Source organism: Rissa tridactyla, chromosome Z, assembly GCF_028500815.1.
Source record: "Rissa tridactyla isolate bRisTri1 chromosome Z, bRisTri1.patW.cur.20221130, whole genome shotgun sequence".
NCBI lineage: Eukaryota > Metazoa > Chordata > Aves > Charadriiformes > Laridae > Rissa > Rissa tridactyla.
The window spans coordinates 58,370,225-58,392,632 of NC_071497.1; the positions used below are offsets into that span (position 1 = coordinate 58,370,225).

At 39.3% G+C, this 22,408-nt stretch overlaps 1 protein-coding gene across 5 annotated transcripts in view; it reads right to left on the minus strand.

The window, feature by feature from the left end:
- DOCK8 (dedicator of cytokinesis 8) overlaps window positions 1-22,408 on the minus strand; it is a 93,238-nt gene that overhangs the window by 10,205 nt on the left and 60,625 nt on the right. For all 5 annotated transcript variants that reach the window (XM_054185379.1, XM_054185383.1, XM_054185381.1 and 2 more), the window contains 14 exons: window positions 21,120-21,233; window positions 19,941-20,096; window positions 17,055-17,194; window positions 16,290-16,459; window positions 14,527-14,672; window positions 13,640-13,822; window positions 12,828-12,963; window positions 12,142-12,229; window positions 9,405-9,501; window positions 7,996-8,130; window positions 5,977-6,129; window positions 4,761-4,919; window positions 3,882-3,982; window positions 3,261-3,453 (listed from right to left, as the gene is read on the minus strand). In XM_054185379.1, coding sequence (XP_054041354.1) covers window positions 3,261-3,453; window positions 3,882-3,982; window positions 4,761-4,919; window positions 5,977-6,129; window positions 7,996-8,130; window positions 9,405-9,501; window positions 12,142-12,229; window positions 12,828-12,963; window positions 13,640-13,822; window positions 14,527-14,672; window positions 16,290-16,459; window positions 17,055-17,194; window positions 19,941-20,096; window positions 21,120-21,233 — 1,971 coding nt within the window. The remainder of the gene's footprint in view (window positions 1-3,260; window positions 3,454-3,881; window positions 3,983-4,760; window positions 4,920-5,976; window positions 6,130-7,995; window positions 8,131-9,404; window positions 9,502-12,141; window positions 12,230-12,827; window positions 12,964-13,639; window positions 13,823-14,526; window positions 14,673-16,289; window positions 16,460-17,054; window positions 17,195-19,940; window positions 20,097-21,119; window positions 21,234-22,408) is intronic.

The window sequence follows — 22,408 nt, forward strand, 5'->3', positions numbered from 1 at the left end:
CATCACTAGCAACATGGGACTTTCCCCTTTGGGTTTTGTGGATGTATTTATTTCTCCATGGGTGAAATTTACTCCAGCCGTGCTGCCATTGCAGTGCCTAGTCTGCACATCACGTCAGCTCCACTGGAAGGGTGAGCACAAAGCTCAGGACAGCATTAGCAGGAGTTAAGAATATGTCTGAATTTCAGCCAGAGGGAAAACTGCAGCATGTTTTAGCACACCAGTGCCACTTTTTATCTACCGGACTCATTGAAGATAATGATTTCAATGAGAGTTAACCTCCTTGACACGTACCTAGGGCAACTCATACAACCCATGCTGCAGCTCTATTTCTGGTTTTTCCTTACTGTGTTCCCCAGCCCTTACCACCATGTTAGATATGGCTAGGGTAACCTGCAACCTAGATCCCTAAAAGTGCACAGTTGAATTAGGCTACTGCTAAGCCCAGGCTAATGAGCTGTGTGCCTCAGCAGGTAGACACACAAACTAAGCCCTTGTCTGTGATAATATAAAGTGGCTTTAAAGTCATCCTTATGCAATTCATACTCTAAGTCCGCCTTAACACTTGCAAAGGGGATTTAGCATAAACACAAATTAAGCTTAAAGGGAATTTCACTGAAAGTAATCCCATTCTGATTTTGAGGGATAGTTTTGATTGCACAGAGGGAAGCATGTACAGCTTTGTCTGGCACAGTAAAAGGAAAAGTGTTACTCTACTGACAATCAGTTTTCTGGACACTAACAAAGTCACTGCAGAAGACCTAGGTCAACTGATTTAATCCTTTGCTGCCTCATTTTACTCATCTGTAAAAAGGAGATAACACTTCTGCTCATCCAGAACAATTTTTTTTAACACACTATATTATCCTCACCCTAAATTACACAACTAAATGTATATCACCAATATTAGTTAATTTCATATCTGAGCTAAACGAAGAAATGGACACAGTCAATGAGTGAGATCTGGAACTCCAGGTAAAGCCAAGACAGTGTGAGTAGTGTTTCTCTCTTTTATCAAGGTCATCTGAAGAAGATCTTCACAGGAGCTACAAAACACCAATCTGTTTGTAAAGAATGAGGGCTCTTCTCTTGAAAGGCTTTGTAAAAATGCAAAGTGTTATTATAGTTAATTATTGTTATTGAGCAAACTGAAATTCAAAATTATGCTGTCAGATAAAGAGTTGTGCAATTGTGTTTCTGGTCATTAAGGCATTTTATTACCTCTCTTCTATGAAGCAACTGTTCCTTTGGCATATATGTATATACACAAGCATTTTGATGAGAGAGATTGATTTGTTTCTTTTAAACTTCTAGTTTTTTGCTTGCCTAGTTCCTTGTAGCATAGACTTCAGTTCTCTAAAATGACTGGAAACATACCCATTCATGACAATCTGCATAATCTGGGGGCAATGGAAGGAGGAATTGCATTAGGGTCAAATGTGTGAGATTATAAGCATTCAAGGCAGCCTAGGAGTGCGATGACATTGGGAAGGGAATGCAGATTTCAGCTGTATCTAAATGATGATAGTATGCTACAAGTAGGGAGAAAGTAGAAAATAGAAGCAGTGAATGGAAGTTAGAAGTTAGGAAGTATGCAAAACTGATAAGGGATGCAAAATGGCAGAAGTACATATCAATGGCCAGAAGTTTAGCCAGTGAAAAGAGTATATACAGCTATCTTAAAAGTAAAGGAATTTAAGAGTAACACTAATTTAAGAGTAACACTGGTCCATCACCTTGTTGCTAAAGTGGAATTGCAAATATGCCCAACATACTAAACTCAACGCAAAATGCCAAATGATTCAATCATGTTCACATTTACTATTCTGAAGGGGAAAAAGTCCCCAGGTGGTGTGGTTATTTACTATTCTGAAAGAAAAACAACAGGTGGTATGGTTATATCAACAGATGATGGATGTACCAACTAGTAGTGTTAGCCATTTAAAAATCAGCTGGACCGTAAAATGTGTTCCTCAACAGTCCAAAAGAGATAAGTAAAAGGGTATTCAGGCAGCAAATACTGAGTTGCCATATGTTTTAGAAAACTGGGGAAGTTCCAGAGGAGGTAATATGCTTTGGAGACCACGTTTTTTAAAAAGTAAACAAGATAAGCAGAGAGTGGCTGGTTTATCAGACTGCATCCAGGACAAAGTGGTGGAAATACTGATGCAAAATTTTACTTGAGAAAAAACTAAAGGTATTGTAAATAATCTGAATCAATACCAGACTGCATAAACCTGATACTTTTAAAGAGATTGCAATCTCATAAAGGCAATAATGCCCAACAGTAGATGTCTATGCAAACATCTGAGTTGATTCTGCAAAACATTTCCACTAATTAGTTGGAATGATTCATAATCATTGCAGTAAACGCTCTGTAAATGAACAGTGGTCTTCACTAGTCTTAGAGAATAATGATAAAGGACGAAACATCAACACATGGGAATATTTTAAGGGTTCAGCCATTTCTATTTTTAAAAAGCAGTAAAATCACTGAATTTGCACATGAAGTCAGTTCAGGCAAGGTTAACAAACACTGCATAATCCAATAAACTGCGTATAAAAATCTACATTTCAAAATGTCTAAATCTAACAACAAAGAGTTATGCTTTCATCTGTGTGATACAGAAAAGGAGTGAAAAACAAAACCCAAGAAAACTCCCTGGAAAAGATCAATGTATTACTGAGTAAAGAGCACAACAATGCCAAAAGAATCAGTGGGGTCTTTGGAGAGATAAACTGAGAGATACTTCCCAGGCTTAAAGAACTTCTGGGACATTTTTATTTGACTTCGATGTGGTTGTGTGTGGACTATGGTGATTGTGTCATTCATCAATCAAAAGGGTGTTGGTTAGTAACTGGAGGACAGTCGAAGGATTGGAGAACACGCCTAAAAGAACTGAGTAGCTTGGATTACCTAAATCATGAGAAAGATGTTTGAAAGATGTATCTGTCACTGTTGATAAGTAACAGCCCTAGGAAAAGGCATGCGGTAATAGAGGGGTTCTACTTAGCAAACAAGAGATTACAGTATCCAACTGCTGGAAATAGAAGCTAGACACAGTCAGATACTAAAGTACCAGTTTTCATCAGTAAGGATAAATCATCGGAACAATCTACCACAAGTGGTGATGGATACTCTGCCATTGTAACTTTTCCTCCCCGTACATGCACTTCTATTCTGCTTAACACAAGGAGTACACACACCAGAACAGGCCATCCCAGCCTTATGCTGTCAGAGCTTGGGAGCCTTTTCTTACCTGAAAGCTGACACTGCCTACTGGGAGATAGTTTCGATCTTCAAGCATGCTGAGGTACTCTGCCACCAGTGCTGCAGCGTGGACCAGACACATGGCTGCTTCTGTGTAGCACTTCCTCTTGGTGTGCTTCTCTGCCATGTTTTGCAGCCAAGTCAGCCTCAAGTCAGGTGATGTCTGGTATCCTTTGGCAATTCTAACAACACATGGCAGAAAGGAAGTGTGAACAATCACTTCTTCGCAAATAACAGAAAGAACCTTTATAATTCTTCACCTGGGCTGAATGGAAGGAGGCATCTCTCTCCTTATTGTGTATAATTCACATAGCACGGGGCAAAAGAAATGGTTAGGTGGGGGTAGCCAGGATACACAGGCACAATGAGGAGCGTAAAACTGCGGAACCCAAGACTCTTCAGTGTTCATCAGTCCCTGACTCCTGTCCTTGCTCAAGTCTATGCCCAACTCCCAGGGGCTCCACTGCAACCTGGGCCCCCTGTGACAGATCAGCTGTGCTAAAGCGAGAATGTACACAAGCACAACAGATAGAGGCTGTCCCTAAAATGCACAGTTCTTTTGCTCACCTCACTGCAGAATTTCCTCAGTAGCAAATCTAAATGGATTCACCTGTACATGAGATCCATGAGCATCTCCGGATCTTCCTGAAATTCCCTCATTTTCACTGTATCTGACAGGATACTGTTCAGATTACACAGCAGCTCCTCTACCTGGAGTAATACAAAGATCAAAATGCATTTCTCAGGTGTTTATTTTTTCCCTTCTAGAAAAATAACAGCATCTACACCAGATGAAGTTACTCTACTTCAGTCCCTCTTACCCAAGGAAATGTCAGGATGCCGAATTGCTACAAGATATGTTTTTCCAACTCTATTCAATGCAGCAAAGACTCTTAGCATAGCAAATTTTATACACACATTTTAATTAATAAAAATGAACTGGAGTCCTTTGATTTGTTTATTTCTGAATGAAAAAAACCCAAACCTATGTGCTAATGTTCAGCTTTAGTTGATCTGTGATCTGATAACAAAGCAGATGTTTTTGTAAGTCTTTGGCAAAAGCTGAGTTACTGTAAGAATTTTAGCAAAACATCTGACAGTTGTCTGAAATGTTTTCAATTATTGCTGCTGCCACCTTATGAACTGAAAAAGGGAGAGAGGTTTCCACGTTGCCACTTGTCTGAAAACATAATGAATCAAATTCCATCTTGGGAAACTTACAGGGTACAGTTCCTGCTGGGATCTAGAAGAAAGTTGTACACAAAGCTAAAAGATGACTCTCCTTTCCGTGGAACTTCTTAAGAGTTTATTCTATGGAATTATGTCCTCCATTTCTTCCCCGCTTATTGTTGTGTTAGAAATAAAATCATGCAATAACCTTTGCATCCTTATTTTCATTGCTTTGGAAGACCAAGATCTAGGACTTGCTCCAAGTGCATTTCTATGTGAAAGTTCCTAATAAAAGCACAGATGTCATAAAAGATTTGACCTGAATGGGAAATGGAGTTGCTTGCATATCCGCATCTTCCTCTGCATAGGCTAGGATGGTTCGTAAGGATCGTCGAAGGAATTCCTCATTAAACTCAGGTGATTTGCCAACCAGAGAGGCTAGTGACATGGTCACCTGCATCTTCACTCTTGCAAAATTCTTTCAGAAAAAAAAAAAAAGCATGAGAGAATGATGGCGGCACTGCACCATGCATACCAGTTCTTACAGCTCTGCCTAATGTATAAACCAAACTCAATTTCTCCTGCTTACACTGAGTGTGTTAAACTCACTGCTCACATGAGTGGCCTCTGGTGCATCAAAGCCAGTCCTGTTTTACCTGGTTAAGATTAATTCTGACATGTCTGTACTTTGGGATAAAGATATATCTTGTAATATATAGGGGAAGCACCTCTTTCCCTGCTCTGCACAGACCTGTGGGTGTGTAGATCAGGCCACCCACAGAGGAGAAGAAGAGGAAGCAGGACTTGGAAAACATTCTGGAAACAGGTCTGGGAAGCAAAAGGCCTCTGGGGGCTTCATGTAATGAGGCACTATGCCTTGCTGATCATGGTGTCTCAGAGGCACGTTTTCCTCCTGCAAAGCCAACAGTTTTTGTACATTCAAGGCTTTTAAAGTAACAACTAGGGAAGAAAATGCTGTGCAAGATCAGATGCTACCTAAAATGCTAACGTCTATCCTTTCATGCTAGGACATTGTGAACCTACATGCACAACATACGTATTTTGCTCCATACGTGTTGTAAGAATCAGAGTCTAGTCCTGAGACCAAAGGGCCAGCAAAGAATTCCCATTAATACAAGCATACAGTAATTCTATTGAGGTTGTATATGCATTAGAATAGAACTAGTCTAAGTAGTTCTGACACAGGAGTGAAAAAAAACCGTGACAAAATGAAGAGTATTGCTTATGCATTGTATAGTCCTTTCTATCAGACGCCTAATGCTGTTGCATTTGAAGATGCATTTACAGATGTTGCAGAAAAAGTCACATTTTCCTAAACAAAGTAATAAACAATAATTAAAACTACTTTACCCCCTACACTTCTAGCACTTCTTCTGGCTCAAATGAGTGAAACAGCATAACATATGACTATTTATCTGTAGATGCATTCTATTTGCTATTACAACTTCAGTTTAAGTTTCAATTGATCACAAAAAAAGGTGGCACAAAACATAGTGCTGTTCTCAAAATCTTACACTGGTAGAGCTGAAGCTGTATCTCATGAGGAGATAAAGAGTGGCACAGGCTTGAGTCCGTGTAACATCTATGCTGCTGCTGCAATGATGGAGAACTCTTTGACAGAGGTCAGCACATTGTTCGACCTCCTCTTCAAACAGGAAATCTCCAAACTAAGGGAGATAGAGAAGAAAACATTCATTACTGTAGTTTCTGGCCATTAAAACATCATTAGTTTAGTGCATAAAAATCACAGGATTCAGACAAAGACTAAAGTTAGCAAAAGATACATTTTATACTTTTTTTTTTAATTTGGATTCCTGATTCCTGTGGTACTATAGGTTCCACTTTCAAGCTTTTCTACAGAGAAGAAGGGTTTGAAAGTAGGCTGTGTTTTTAGAAAAAGAATAGCAGAAAGAGAAAGAATAAAAAAATTTCTCAGAGTCCCATGGCTTTAGGAGCTTTTGAAAACATCAGGTATTGCAAAATTCTTAGAAGCATGGAGAGTTCCGTTTTCAGAAAATATAATTGTTGATGAAACATTCGAATAATTTCTTAAGCATAAGGAGCAATTACTAGCTTTTTGCGCCAATGCCCTACCCTTCCCCAGCCTTCCAGTGGGTTCTTCTTCCTACGGTAAGCCACAAAACTTCCACTGCCCATCTTTCATGCCAGATCCTCCTTTACAGCTTTTCCACAATGCACCTAGCAGATAATAAACCCAGGTGGCAGGATATCTGCCCTAAGAAACTCTCACTGTACACAGTACAGAGGCACCAGTACTGTATGTACATACGTAGGACTGATAAAGGTGTGTGAGCAGAACAGGACATTATTTTTCATTTGCAGGCCCATTTCCCAATTCTCAACGTTTCTTCAGTCCATTATCTCACTGGTTTATGTCTAATTTATATTACAAGCCTGCTGGTCCAGGGTTCTATTATTTTTATTTGTAAAATAACATCTGTATACCCACAGTGTAATAGATATAATTGGAATGATTGCTTCATAAAATACAGAACTGAGTCAGCTTAACTAGAAGATCTATGCCAATGAGAATAACGATTGCTTCACAAAATTAATTATTGCAATTGGAAGTTAGCTTTCAAAGATAACGTACAATGAAAACATAATTGTGAGCTTCATAACTACTCAGATACCTACCCTATAATTAGGCTTTGTCAGCCAATCTGCATTTGCCAGCAGACAGGCATTAATTGGACAGGAGTATCCTGTTTGTTATTTGCATTTTAGAATGGGTTAGGGGAAAAAAAAGATTTAATGGATTTTTCCATTGTGGAAACTTTTTGTGAAAACCGCTTTTCTTTGTAGGATAATAAATCTTAAACAGATTTTAGAGAGTCCTCATGAAGCACCTAACCCAATACGACTCCTATTATAAAAATGTTGGGTCAAATTCCGTCCTTTTATATATTTTGATTTTTTTTTTAAATTGGTGATACAGAAATGAAAGAGAGATTAGGATTTGTCTTAGTTTTCAGGCAGAATGAAGATGAAATCTGTCAACATCTTAAAATCTACTTAGAGTTTTGGAATCTATCTTAGAAGTAGAAACCTAGAATGATCCCCCTGATCTCTGATGAGTTAGTTTTGATTTCTCTGCTGCCCAACTGACTGGAAACTAGTCCTGATGATATAACAATTTAAGTTTGACTTTATGGAATCTGCAATCCTCGTCATTCAGATTCCTAATTAAAATCAGAATGTATTTGAAAGATAATAGGTGGAGTGTTTTACCTTTTTATTAGTAAATCATCTATATTTACGAGTAGACTGCTAAAACCACAGGATTATTCACATTCAGTTATTCCATTTTACATCTTCAATGAAACAACTTTACAACAGCTGTAGAAGTCCCTTAACATTGCTATAGGTATACATTTGTATTTACATATGCAAAATATATTTAACAAATGCCAAAGGAAAAGTGTTAAGTGAATACACACAGCTCTGCTCTAAAAATGCTGCTCTAATAACTTGATTGGAAGCATGAAAACATCAATATGTCAATAGCATACCTTAGCAATGAGTGCTCTGAGTGTAGCGAAGCAATGAGTCAGGTAAGTGGTGCTCTGATCACAGCCAAGAGAATTTACCAGGACCTTCAAAACTCCTCCCAAAAGATTGTCTCTGCACTCTGCTGCAAAGCTTGCCTACACATGGAGGAGAAAACCAACAATAACTGAGGTAATTCAGTAATGAACTAGCACATAGGAACTGAAGTTCTGCTCTCCTGTCCAGGAGACATATCCAGGAGTTTAGAGATTGCAGTTTTTTGATTTGTTAACCTCTGCATAATTTCAAAACATTTTTGTAGTGATCAGGAAGACAGAGGGGAAAATGTCCCAAACCTTTGTCAATGTCTGTAGAACCTCCAATGCATTTTTAAGCTCAGCCAGCTTCTGCAATGACTCTTGAAGCTCTGTCCACCTTCTGTCCAACCTTTCATGTACCTTGGATCAGGAAGTGAATCAAGGTGGCAAGCACCATCCTTCCCCTTGCCCCCTCATGCTCCGATTTCCCGGACATATAGTCTAAACAGACATACTGGTATGCTCTGATTAAACCCAAAAACTAAATAGTGGGGAGACTAGGTGCTATGAGTGGTGTCATGCAAAAATCATGCCCAGTACTACAAGAGTCTAGTACCTAAATGCTTTTCTGCTAACAGGTTTTCAAGAACAAAGTTTTCTCCTCACTATCTATGAATAGGCATGTTGCTCCAACAGTAGTATTCCCATGCCCACGAATTTGGAGCGCCTCTCCTAAACTAGGAGACCATGTTTGAGCAGAGTCAACTATAACTATCATGGTTCCACTGTTGTCAAATAACCTGTGAAATTTTACTGCATCTGACTCCTAGAAGTAAGTTCTGCACATTGCATTGCTCTAGGGAGGCATATCTCTTTTCAGAAGGACTCCATGCAGGTAGGAGATACTTTCCTGCACTGAGCACTCTGTGGGAGTCAAGGTTAAACCCTTTTGTCTCACAGGATCGTATATGCAAGTATGACCAAAGGCAACCCAACAGTCCAGTTCCAAATTACTAATATCTTCAGATACATTTCTAGCATAAATGAAAATCTTTCCTCCCTCATCCTCTCCAAACTCCCAGATCATAGTAAGACAGTGGAAATGGCTTTCAACAACATCTACTGAAAACAAGGTGGTAAATTTCCCTTTCACAGTAGTGCAATGCCCTATAGTAGAAGGGGCTTGTGTCAACAGCTAAGGCAGGCAGCAATTTCATCTTTGGATTCCTTCCTCTTCATCTTTTTTTTTCCCCTTCAAGATTATACAAATTTACAGAAGATCTTTAATTAAAACATTTTGCACTGCCTAAGAAACAAAAGGACAAATGAATCTTGCTTCTATTGGCTTCTGAGGGAGCAGGGATTGGTACCAAGCCAGCTCTGCCATTTCCCACCTGGATGATGTTTTCTTGCATATCGAGAACGATCAGGTTAGCTTCAGTTGCCAGGTTTCCACTAATCAGAGCTTCTTGATCTAGCTCAGCTTTTGTCCTGCAAAAAGGATTTCCAATTAAGGCATGCAGAAAGTCCCCCCAGAGTTAGATGGTCTACTGTTTAAACAAAGCCAAAATACAAACAATACCATTCTGAACTATCCCATAAGAGCAAACAATGAAAATAGTGTTCAGAGGTGGTTCTTAAGAACTACTGAGTCAAATGAGGACAGCTGTTAATCATAGAACAGAAGTTTCAAAGGGAACACCTGAAAAGTAGGCATCTGGATAGTTCAAGTAGTTTCTTCTACTTCCTTAATAGCAATCTGTGTAACGGCCACTCTGCCCTCAATATCACGTTCAATTGTTCAGTAAGCTATGCAGTAATTTCTGAAGGCATTACCTGTAGCAGGACACGAGAACCCAAAATGGAATAAAAGGCAACTGATTTAACACTTTCAGAAAAAAAGTAAAACCAGCAGGCTTGGGCACAGGGGAAATTGCTGCAATGCCATAGCTGCAGTGTTTAATGTAGGTAAATTAAAATGTTGATTCTTGATACTGTTGACAACATAAGACAGGAGGTCCAACAGCTGCAGGGTCAATACAGCAGTGCCCAAGGTCATTTAAGAGAAGTCCAAAGCATGTATAAAAGACAGAAGGTGGTGGTAAGGCAATGTATGATACTCTGTTAGTTGAGACTTAGGGACAAGGTCTGGAACACAGCCCCTCTGCAAGTTGAATGCTCTAAACATAGGTGCAGCTCCTAACAAAAGTGTATTTTCAGAGATCCCTTCTATGCCAAAAACACAAAGAGGAGGCTTTTTTCTTTTTCCTAAACTGCTCAGAAAAGGGCTGTTTCATGGCCAGAAGCTGCTCCCTAGAGCTTGAGATTAGAGCTGCTCTGACTTTGGCCAAAGTTTGTAAGGTGCACATCTGTGGCTGGAGCAACACCCTTGCAGTCACACTGCTGAGTGACTTCAAAATCTGTGGCTTTTCTGGTATGTTCACTTACCTTTTCTGCCCAGAGGAGCCTTACCCAAAAAGAAAGCCAGAAAAGTAAAGAGCCATCCTTTTGGGCACAACCAGATAACTCTGGGGAGGACTAAGAAAGGAAGTCAGGGCAGTTGCATGGTTATGAATTACAATCACTTAAAGCAATGAAGAACAGAAGGATCTGCCAAAAGGCGGGTGCTATAAACAAGCCAGGGATCGCTAAATGTGAGTAAGAACTGAACAAATTAAGCAAACAGCATAGCTGTTTGAACCATTTCCAGGAATCACTCAGCCTTGCATATTAGCCATGCTGACTGGATCCTCTCTGACACCATGCTTACCTTATAACTACAACTACAGTCCTAAAGTATGCTGGACTCATGAAGAAGCAGGCTGAGTGAAGCTGAGTGGCAACCTGTGCAAACCTGCTGTGCCATGTACTATCTGCAAACACCTTATTTATGGGACATATACACTAAAGGGATCCACAAAGAATGAGAGCAAAGATCTTGCATACCACAGTGATGAACGCTGGGTAAACCAGAAAGGCCTGAACAATATGCAGAGTTTTACTTATGTAACCAGAAATTTTATTTTAAGTGGTTTAACTGAACTCGTGTAAAAAGATACTATAGGATATTATAGAGCTGCTGCTGAAGGACTGTTTTGTTTTGATTTCAATGAAACCGGCTGGGAGAAAGCAAGCTACTTTCAGGTCAAAATAAGAATATTCACACCATCTCTGCACCTCTTCCAATCTAGCACAGAAGGTGGAAGGATTCTTTTTTTTTAAGTTCAGATAAATTCCAAATTAACAATCTTGTGTTAAAAAATACATGTGATAATCATGGATGAGCGCTAGGCTACAACAACGTTGCTGCCACATAGCACAAGCCAGTGTTCTCAGTTCAAATTCATAAATTCACAAGGGAGCTCACAGCAGCTGGACTGGTCATAGGCCAAAATCTCTATCTGATGCACAGTGGCCCATTTAGGTAGTCAAAATTCAAGCAAGTATCTACGGACAAGCGACACACTCCCTTTAGGGAAAAACAACCAGGTCCATACTCACAGAAACTTAGCATGTACTGTGTGAAAATGCTGTTAGTAACACAAATCATTCGTGAAAGTACAGTTTTCCATAAACCTAGACACTGACTTGTCTACTACTATATACTGCTAATAAGGTGAAATATACTGAGACTTTGTAACTTAAAACCTGCAACAAGAGAAATATTAACCACAGAATCATCTTTCCCTACTCCTGCCAATAACTCTTGTCAATTTTAACATAGCATGTCAAACAAAGCCCAACTGATTTAATGTGGCAAAACTTATACGACAGTACTGTATACAGTGAGGAACCATAGCAACACCAAAATAAATGTCACAGCAAGCCTCTGTGGAGTAGCTGATATAACCTGTATCAATAACCGGTGTTTACCACGCTGCTAATCAGCAGGAAAAAATGTGTAGATAACTATTTAAACTTCTCATTCAAGTATTTGTAATCTTTTTGCTGTGTCATAGCAACAGTTGAATACTTCTGCAACCTAAATATTTTCTATTTCTTTCTCTTTGATGGAAGAGTGAAAGGATTGCAACTTCTGATTTTGTAATAAAACATCCTAGGAGAAAGAACAAAACATAAAAAAACCCAAACAGCTTGGTTCTAAGAAATAATGTTTATTAAATTACTTACTTATCTTGTCTCTCATTTGCCTGCCGCCAGTGAGTCTGCTCCTTTCTCCAGCGCAGGTTTTCATTTAGCCCTGCTGATCTGTCATTCCCTGAAAGTGCAACATATATCAGTGAGATTAAAGCAAAAGGGGACACCTGAAGTCTGATAGGTCACTGAAAGAAGGAGGTACGTGTGTGTAGCAGTTTGTCAGAACTAAAACCATTCAACTTCACAGCCTCAGGGCTCTAGTAAAAGGACAGGACTCCATCGGGTTTTTTTTAACCTAGGATTTTTAGAAAATTAGCTTGCTTACAGATGTCTTCAAAGACCTAAACACAAATTATTCCATTTATTAAACAAAACAACCTTTTTTGCTATGATCAATTTGTTCTTACTGATAGTTTTGACACCATTTCTTGGCTCTTGATTAGACACTAATACAATTTCTCTGAATGTCTTAAAACTTCTTAGTTGGCCTCATATTCTTCACCTGAGAAGCGCTCAGTCCTAGCTACACCTTGGATAATTGAAAGCTAATGGTATTTTTGTCCATAGTAAAACTAAGATAGGCCTGCAAGGGAAAGGACTGTGGGTGAAAAATATAAGAATTAAAATGGGGCGTGTGCATAAAACCCAACAAACTCATTTATGTCTAGAACCTCTTGAGATCCTCTCAAAAGACATGGGGGAATAGGGGTATGAGGTACCAGCTGGTATTCTGCAGCGCTTCATCATTTCTCCTCTGGCTCCTTCACCTCTCAGTAAAGCCTCTTCTAATCGGGCCTTAACGTCTCGTGACTTCTGGAGTGCTTGGGTGCTAACTTTATCTGAGCTTTGTTTGCCCTGAAAGTAAAGTCAAAGCAATCAACATCAATGCCTCCATCTTTGGACATGAGTCCAAATTACATTCCCAGAACCAGACACAACAGAAGGGACCTGTAGACAGGGCAAAAAGCAATGAATGTGATTGACTAACATATAAAGGCTAATTAAATTTTGCAGATGAGGAAAGAGGTAGTATATGTACTGCTAATAAACAGAAATATGTATCTCAGTGCTACAGAGAGAGAAATTGAAACTCAGAGAGAAGGTCATTTGATCCATTTCAGACGGACCCTGTTGGAGAAGGGAGTCTTGATGTCAACTCCCAGCTCTTAAATAAAGGATCATCTACCAGAACCTTGCTTTGAAACGGATAGAGTATAAGGAGAATGACTGCAGTATTTACGGGACCTATCCATATATTCCCCACCAAAACCAGCCCTCAAATCCCCAGGAAAAGGAAAATAATAAAACAATTTGAGCCAGCTTCATAGGACTTCCTCAAAGGTTTAGTCCTCATTTTGTTTGAAGGCTAGTGTCAGTTATTTCATCTGAATGAATTTGTTCATTTGTAGCATAGATTAGACAAGAGCTAATTTAACAATTGTCAATAACAGATTTCCCCTAGACAGCCAGAAGGTAAGGTAAAAAAAAGAAATCAAAACAGGACAATAAAATCAGGCCGTGTTTCACTTACTTTGTACTCAAAGCATGAGACACAAATGAAGAGGAGGTCTAAAATCCTGTTCAACTGCATGGATGGAAGGTCTGCAATCCATTTCTGTATTAGATTCTGATCAGCATTTTTCATGATCCAGAGGAAACAGATCAAAAGGTTGCGAGTCGTATCAGGACCTAATGTGGCACTCTGTCTGTAAGGCTAGGAGCAGATAAAGTAAATGTCAGAAAGAAGAAAAAGAAGAGGGAGGTCATTCAGATGAAGTAATATTACTTGAATTTCAGTGAAACAAAATCTCAGGACTGAAGTCCAGTAAGTTTAATCTCTTCCAGGTTATACTGATTGTATTTTTTGAATGTATGTGTGTGTAACTAGTGACAGGACCAGTTGTATGCATGGGAAAGTCAAAAAGAAGCACAAGAGCATTGTTTGCTAGATGTTTGTATTTTAATTTCCTTAGAATAATGTAGGAAAAGATTCTGTAACTGTTTGGTCCCCTCTTGGCACACAGTTGTGTCAGCCAAAATGTGTAGAAAATAAAAACAACATGAAGAAAGAGACAGAGAAAGAAAAAGAAGGATCTTGAATCCTAGATCCATGGATTCAGGTGAAACTGGGACTGATAGGAAGTGGGGGAGTCACAGTGGTATTTACTGATCTGGAAATGAGTCTAGGTTAGGCATGGAAACGGAAACGGGCATGTGGGAGAAAAGTGGAACTACTTATGGTAAATGACTAGAAGAGAAGAGGGGGAGATGACAGTAGGTATATGAGGCATTCTTTGGGGCTGGAGGGAACAAGTTCCTCATGACTGTAGTAATTAGTTGCAAGAAAGGATAAAAGGAGAAAACAAAGAAAGAGGAAAACGGATACAAGAAAGGAGATTGGCAGAGCACTGGACATACCAGGGACACCAGAGATATTCCAGAGCTCCTGAGGTTGAACTGATTCCCTGCAATGGCAAGGGCCACGTTTTGATTGATTGCACCTGCAGAGTCTTGTTCTTCTTCTGGGTTTCCTGTGCGTCCCTTTCCGCTGCGGGCATCTGAAACTAGGTTTGAAATATCCCATTGGAATGTCAGGAGCAATCTAGTTGTTGCCACTTACATGTCACAGTTTCCCCTCGGGCAGTAACCTAACAGAACAATTGGCACCTCCGTTCCTGAGACTGTTGGTCTGGCTGATGTATCAAACAGGGAAAGAGGTGCAGCATTAGCAAGACAGATTGCAGCCATCTGCAAAGGCTGTCAGATTGTTCAAATAAACACAGGAAAAAAACATATGTCCAAGAAGCTCCAGGTATTCAGAGAAGCTAAATTAAAAGCAACGCAGTAGCAAATGTGGGGTTATCTCTGAAGTTCAAAGGTAAGCCAGTGCTTCATCAGACTTGGAACCATATAGTTCCAGTCCATTTCAGGCAAGAGCGTCACTGCAAAATACGTACATGGGTCTGGTGATATTCAATAAAGTATGTAAGTCTGCTAACAGGTGACAGAGCCAGTATTGCCTGCTGGCTAAAGAACAAGTTTAATTTTAGGCATTTAGATGCTTCTATTCTGTGATAGTTCTTGACATAACTTTCAGCAAATAAAGTTATTTATACCTAAGTTTTATAAAAATCTCCTCTGATTCTGAGTGTCCATTTTGTGTTTTGGAAGTTCTGTTTTTCAGAGAAGCTGAGTGACCAGCCAGTCCCAGTGTGTTCAGAACGAGGTCAACAGCCTCTTGTGACAGATACTCAAAAAGAAAAACAGTCCAAAACCTAGCCATACTGGTACACCTGGTCTTCTTCATGTCTCCTTTTCATATAATAATAATATATAATACTTAGATCAGAAGAATAGGGTGAGATCTGATTAGACAATGCATAATAGATGGTTTCATCTTATTAGACTGTGCTAAAGAATACTTTCAATGTATTAAGTTTTTTGTCCAGGCTTCTAAATGGATAATATTTTCAGAACCAGTGACAAAAATATATTCTTCAAATATTGCACCTTTTTTCTTTATAGCCTTTATTTTATTTATGGAAGTGAAATATAGTTTTCCAAGTAGCAGAGAACTACTATCTTACAAAAATATGTGAAATAGCTACTTTCAGCAGTATTATCTGCACACACGTGTAGCAAAATGCAAGGAAACAGCTCAGATAATGTTGTTTTAAAAGGCTTGATAATGTAGATCAAAGTTTATTGTTGTAACACATGGTAAAAATATGTTTTCTGTGTGATCATTACATTTGCCCGAGATAAATTTTGGTATAATGTTAATAGCACTAAAGAGCAATAAAAAAAGATAGAAAGGATACAATCTTTAATTTTAGTGTAACCCAAAGTCAGTGTCGGTCTTGTTTTCTTCCCTACAATCTGCTAAACCTATCTGTCTCAGTATTTCTCACAGATCTTGCAGGCTTTATTTGCAGAATCATAATATTTACACTAAGATATAGGCAGGAGTACTTACTGATTCATCTCTGGTCTATCATTTGCTCATGAAGTGAGGACACTGAAGTTTTTCCTGTCTTTAAAAACCCAGTTTAATTCTAAGTAAAGAAATATTCAACCTTACTAAATTGTGTGGAATTTCTGCACTTAGCACCATCTCTTTTATGTTTGTTTAGACAAATGACTCTAAGAAGCTGAAAAATATAAAGGGAAAAAGGTCTTACTTGTAAAATCATGGAGTTGCGGCAGTGAATCCAAAATTATACCAACCAAAGGGAGGTAGAGAGCTGCAATTTTAATCTTCACCTCTTTTTTAGAGCAACGTGGGTCTAGGTCATGGGAACTCAGCAGGCTAAGGATAGCATTGACAGCTTTTCTTTGCACCTTGCTAATCCTGTTAACACAAAACCCATCCACAAGCTCCATTAATGAGTCATGCACAAATTATTTATAAATCAAAGATTTAAGAAGCAGAGTGGAGGTGAAAGAAATAAATTAATACACCAATATTCATTATATAATCTCTTCCATTCTGACAAAAACTCATGTTCCCTGCAAAAGATCGCTATTTTACATCTCCAAGCCACTTCACCAGAATCAGACCACCCAAGTCTTTCAAACTTCCTTAAAAATTCAGTACGGTGAAGAAAGGTTCTTAAAGAAAAGCATCAGACTCTGGCCAAAGTTTAGCTAAACTCTTAAGCTCAGACAAGGGCAGAGGTGTTTTAGAGAGAAGAGCAACTGAAATTTTAAGTTGTGTTCTCAATTGTGGTATATTTAGCCAACACTACTGCAACAAATCATATATTTTTATTCACTTGGAGCAACATACTGTAGATAAAACAATGACTGGGTTATTGCTATGTTACAGAGTGACTAACTGAAGAGAGTGGGGGAAACAGGACTGCCCTGAAATCAAACTATGACCTTGCAAAGAGTAATATGCGAATCAAGATCCCATTCTAAAATCTGCAAATTAGGATACCCACCCCTCGCAGTCTGCATCCAGCGCTGCTGCCAATTCAGTGAAAAGTAAGCCGGTCAGAAAGTGCTGCTGACGATATTCGGCTGAGAGGTCAAACATACCAGCGATTTTCTGGTCCTGGAAACTAGAGCAGGAGCTAGAGTTCTGCAGAAGTATATTAGTAGTGTTAAAGAATGATCACTGAAATCAAAGCTTCTTAACGAGGTTGCAGTCACAGTCCGAATAGCTAATGGAAAAAATCTCTACCAGAAGAAAAGCACAGACTTTGAAAGAAGGTTGGACATTTTGGAGGAAAACATCTGAGTGTGAAATAAAAAACATCTAGTTTCTAGTGAGTTGCTTGCTAGGATGCGATATCATCTTTTTCATTCTGTGTGGGCAACTCATTTGACATTTTTTGAGATGTAAAATTCCTACCCTGTATTCATTAGTTTGGACGGGACACAAAGTCAGAATTTTCTTTATGTTTACAACTCTTTACATTGTTCTTACTGTTGCAGATTAGCCATTGGGAATCGTACAGCAAGAGCCTGCCCCTACATTAAGAGGGACCTTGGTGTCAGCAGTTTTGCACTGTGCTTTCTTCAGCATCCATGATGCTAGCAGGGAAATAAGGTCAGGAAAGATGTGTGAACAGTGTTTCCTTTCACCCTGGAAATCCTTGGCTGAGCTTGCTGGCAGCTGGCATAATTCAGAGCAGCCTTCAAACTGCTGTAACTTAAGGCTATGACTGATATACAGCCAGCCCAGGAATGGAAAGTTGCTGCTATATATGTGTTGTGAACTTCTTAGCTTCTCCACTCTTAGGTCTGTGCCACAGGTCACCTGGAATGTTTTTGTCCCCTGATTGAGTGAGCATAAGTCTTAGACTCTACTCCCCACTGCAGCTATTGGGGTTTATGAGTCCAAATTTTGCTTTTAATTTATATTCTTCAATATTCCTTCCCAATATTTCTGTCAGTCACCTGGGAATAGTCCCAGAAAACAAACACATGAAGTAGCAGTATACCACACTGTGGCAGCTGTCTTCCAGCATATTGGGTCAAATGAAACTCATGTATCTAAGCTGGCCCATATTTTGGATCCATGTATTTAAGTCCGCTGCCATTTCAACCTCATGCAGACAGGCATTGGCCGTACTATGGTTGTGTGGAATAACGTTAAAGTGTAGAGCACCCAGGTAAGTGAATTTGGCTTCTCTCCAAAAATTCCAAAAGATTTATTCACAAGGCCACATTTCTTACTGAAAATCTAACTCTAGCTTGGCAGTACTCCTGCAGACAGATCAAAATTACTGCAAGGGCGGTCAGCTAATGTATTAAATCATCCAAGGGCCACAAAAGCATTATTGATTTGTGCAGGTTGCATTTCATAGGTTACTCTTAAAGGAGAAAAAGAGTTGATGATGTTGCTTGAAGGAAAGAATGGTTAAACTGGTGTCTGCCCAGCTCTGACTTGCTAGAACTAGTTGCAAGAGCTATGCTGACTTCTTTTTTTCCCCATAAGCAGAAGAGTCCCATTTCTAGTTCTTTGGCATCCAGGATTAGCATTAAGGAAAACTATTGGGACTCTAGGATCTTCATGCTTTGCTTTTAATTCCAGGAAAAACTTAATGAAAATATCATTTACTACTATTAACATGTCAGAACCCTTAAGGTATGAGATGTAGCACATCTTAGCATCCAACCAATTCTTTGGCAATGACACTTGAAAAAGAGCTGTGAAATTGAACTTCTCTGTTACTCAGTGGTTTTGTACCTTTCACCGTTCTCAGCTTCAGTTCCATTCCCCTGTACCCAAGGGCTGTGGTGCATTATGGGGCATTGCACTGAAATGCTTCATCTCAGTCCTGACCTCTGCAAGACCACTGAGGTGAAAAACAGGCAGGCTAGCACCCTTTGTTAGGGGGTCTGGCCTATGGCAAAATCAAGATACCATCTAAATAGAATGTAGAGAAGAGCACAAGACTCGCAAAATAGTGTGTAGCGTGCCAGACAACAATTTCTTTATTGTTTGTGAACATCGTGGCCAGGATGATGGATGGGAAGTCCTGACATTCAGAAAGTTTTGAACTGTTTTTGTGTCAGTATCTGGTCAAGTTTGGAAAAATGTGCATGTACTGGGAATGACATCCTAGGAGAAATGAGAAGTGATGAGGAGGGCCATTCACAAAAAATGTGTGGAGAGGTCAGCTCAGGATACTTGAGTGTTTCCACACAGAAAAATCACAAAGTTCAAATAAAAGGGAAAACACTGTCCAGGAAACACAATCATTGGCAAAGTCATAGCATCATCTATACCACTGGGCTGGGGAACAATCCAGAGCAAAGAATGCTGCTGTTTGAAAAGGAAAGCATGATAATCCTGTTCTGAACAACGCTAAGGCTCAACAGAAATTCATGATTTCAGGATATTGAAAATTGCAGTGTTTTAGTCACTAACTTACATAGTGTCAGCATCTACATCCACTTGGAGAACAAGAAGTTTAGCTAGAAGGCAAATACACAGAAAGTTTGCTGTGCACTGATGCATGCCATAATTCTCCCAAAAGATACTGAAATCCATATTTGTGGTTGTGTATGCATGGGATATAGGTGCGCCTGTAAATTAGCCTTGAGAGCCACGTTCCTTTTAGACATTGTAAATCTACCTTAACAGTGATTTTCAGTTCACATGTTTCTAGAAGGGCACATATCTGTGTCATGTTAAATTTTAACTTGTGTAGATGCAGTTTTGCAGTAGTACTCCCCCAGTCTTTATTCTTCTGCAGTAGTACTCCCTCAGTCTTCTTCTGCCCATTCTCTTTCAAGAGGAGAGTTATTGTCCCTGATCCAACAGTGGCTAATTCTAACCTAGAGCATTCATGCAATACTGTCTAATGGATGCCTACCTGAGAGGATAAGGAGGGGGAGGGGGATGCTGGAGCAGATGCGGAGGTCATGAAGAAGAGGTTCAGATTGAGGTAATTCTCATGGCTGCAGAGAATTCTCAGGAACTCCAATCTCATGGAAATCAGGGTGGAGAGTGAATTCAGCTTGTTTGAGAGCTAGAAAAGCAAACCAAAAAAGTGTCATGTGATGGGCATGCACTATTTAAATTACCGTGCAGTGAAATATCCTGTTTCCTGAAACACAAGTACACAAATAACCCAGCATGTATATAAAATGCTCACTGCTTCCCTGTACCTAACCAGTTTCCAACCATTAGGTGCTCTTTGTTTGGCAGTGGCGGTGTCTCTCTCCCCATTTCCCCGCTGACTTATCAACTTCCCAAGAGACAATCAATTGTGTTTTTTGCTTTCCCACCCAAAAGAAAAACAGAGTATTTTTTCCCTTTTGCATAACATGCAGATCAAAACCAAACAAAACTCTGCTGATCTGTGGCAAACTATTAAAAATTCCTGTTAGGCAACACAAAGCATCAGTGGTCCTGTCATTTCCCTTCAAATCAACAATGACATCAGTGGAGCATTGCACAGACTATAGGAAACCAGGATGGTAGCCCGGCTTGCGTTCCCCTACATACCATCAGCTGACAGAGGGCTTTCCTTTGGCAGAAAGGTATAAGAGGTCACAAAACAGAAGGAAAACTTTTCCCCTTCAAATGCCACAAATAATTTCATAACAACATCCTGCATCATCTTTAATTTTGGGAGGCTTGTAGAGCAAGAAGACAGAGATGAATCATTTCGATTGAAGTCCCCCAAATCTACATACTGTCCGTCACAGCAGCGCACTGGAAGAGTCAAAGACCAAAAGCTGCTCGGTATGGTCTGCAGACCCTGCTGCTAACGGATGTAAAAAGGTAAGGGAAGAAAAGTGGCTCCATGGATGCTCTGCAGCAGTGCAAGGTATGACATTTCTAAAAGAATCTTAAGCTCCACTCAATTTTTTTTCTGCAGACCACAAATCAAAAGAGGTTTAAAGTCTCTGCATATGCAATAGGAAATAGGAAATTTACCTGGCCCTTTAACACAACTCAAAGGATCTGATGGATAAATGGATCAAGCGGAACAGAACACTAGGCTGGCAGTAAGCCAAATGCAATCCCAATCATGCATTGTGCCTACCTGATTACAGTAATGTTTGATGAGATTAAACACAAATCCTCGGTCCATTAAAGAAAGAAGATCATACAAGAAAAACGCCAGGCTGATATTAATTTTTTCTGCTTGCTCACTTTCCTTTAAAAAAAAGGGGGAAAAATGACATATATGATGTATAAAACTTACATAAAGGTGGAAGGCATTTCAGAATCATTAAAAAATAGTGTAGGGAACAGCCCCCAGAACCATCTCATGGAACATACTGGACAAGATTATTTCAGTTCAGTTTACGTGATCTTGTTAAAATTATACAGAATCACTTCTGTAAATTCTTTCAACTGTTGTAGTTTTCACAGAGGACTATCGCAGGATGAATGAACAAGTTTATCTATGCAAGCCTTTGGGCTGACAGCAATTAAATGGAATTTGAGATCTGTTCTGAATTCCCTATGGGCTGCAATCCTGCATATGCCACTTTTTTTTTTTTTTAAAAAGAACCATTAACATTAGGGAATGCTGGTTTAAATACTTAAAACATAAAATATTGTTTTATAATATTAATAAATATCTGCACTGGCTCTACTGATGGAATGCCAAGTATTTTGTTTAGAAATTTTAAGTGTAAAACTGATAATAAAAAATACTGGTAAGATAAATCTGTGGGTTTTACCGTTTAGCAGCTAAGCTCTTACATGCTTAGAATTGGCCTGATTACCAGAGATACGCAGCCCCAAGTAAAAATCACAAAAAACTTCACATGCTCTCTAAAATAAGACTACAGTTACTTCAAATATACCAATTTAAATCATAAAATCACAATAGCATATGTAACTCACCAAGAGACATTTGTGGAGGTGTCTGAGGGATCTGCACACATTTAATGCTCAGAGCCCTCAGGTGTGTTCATTCAAGACTGACTGAAGAGATGACTGAGAAAAATGTTGCCCCTACTCGTGTCTCTGGCTAATGAGAACAGGTGTGCAGCACCTCAGGGTGGTTATGATTTAATTTTTCATTTTTCAACCTTTTAGTTGCTGTTCAGGAATAGATATATATTTTTTTCCCTATGATCTGGAATTTACACAGCAAAACATTTTTCTACTGTGAAGAAAAAATTAGTTTTCCATTACCTTACTGGAGAGGCTAAAATATGCCAGACATATCACTACAGAATCCCAGGGCAATCTGACATGCTCAACCATGTATTGAAACATAGATTATTACTGCTTGGATTTAAAAATCAGACACACATTACCTACTGCTGCTCTGCACAACTAACCAATGGCCCTAAGTCTGCAAACATTGCAGTGAGA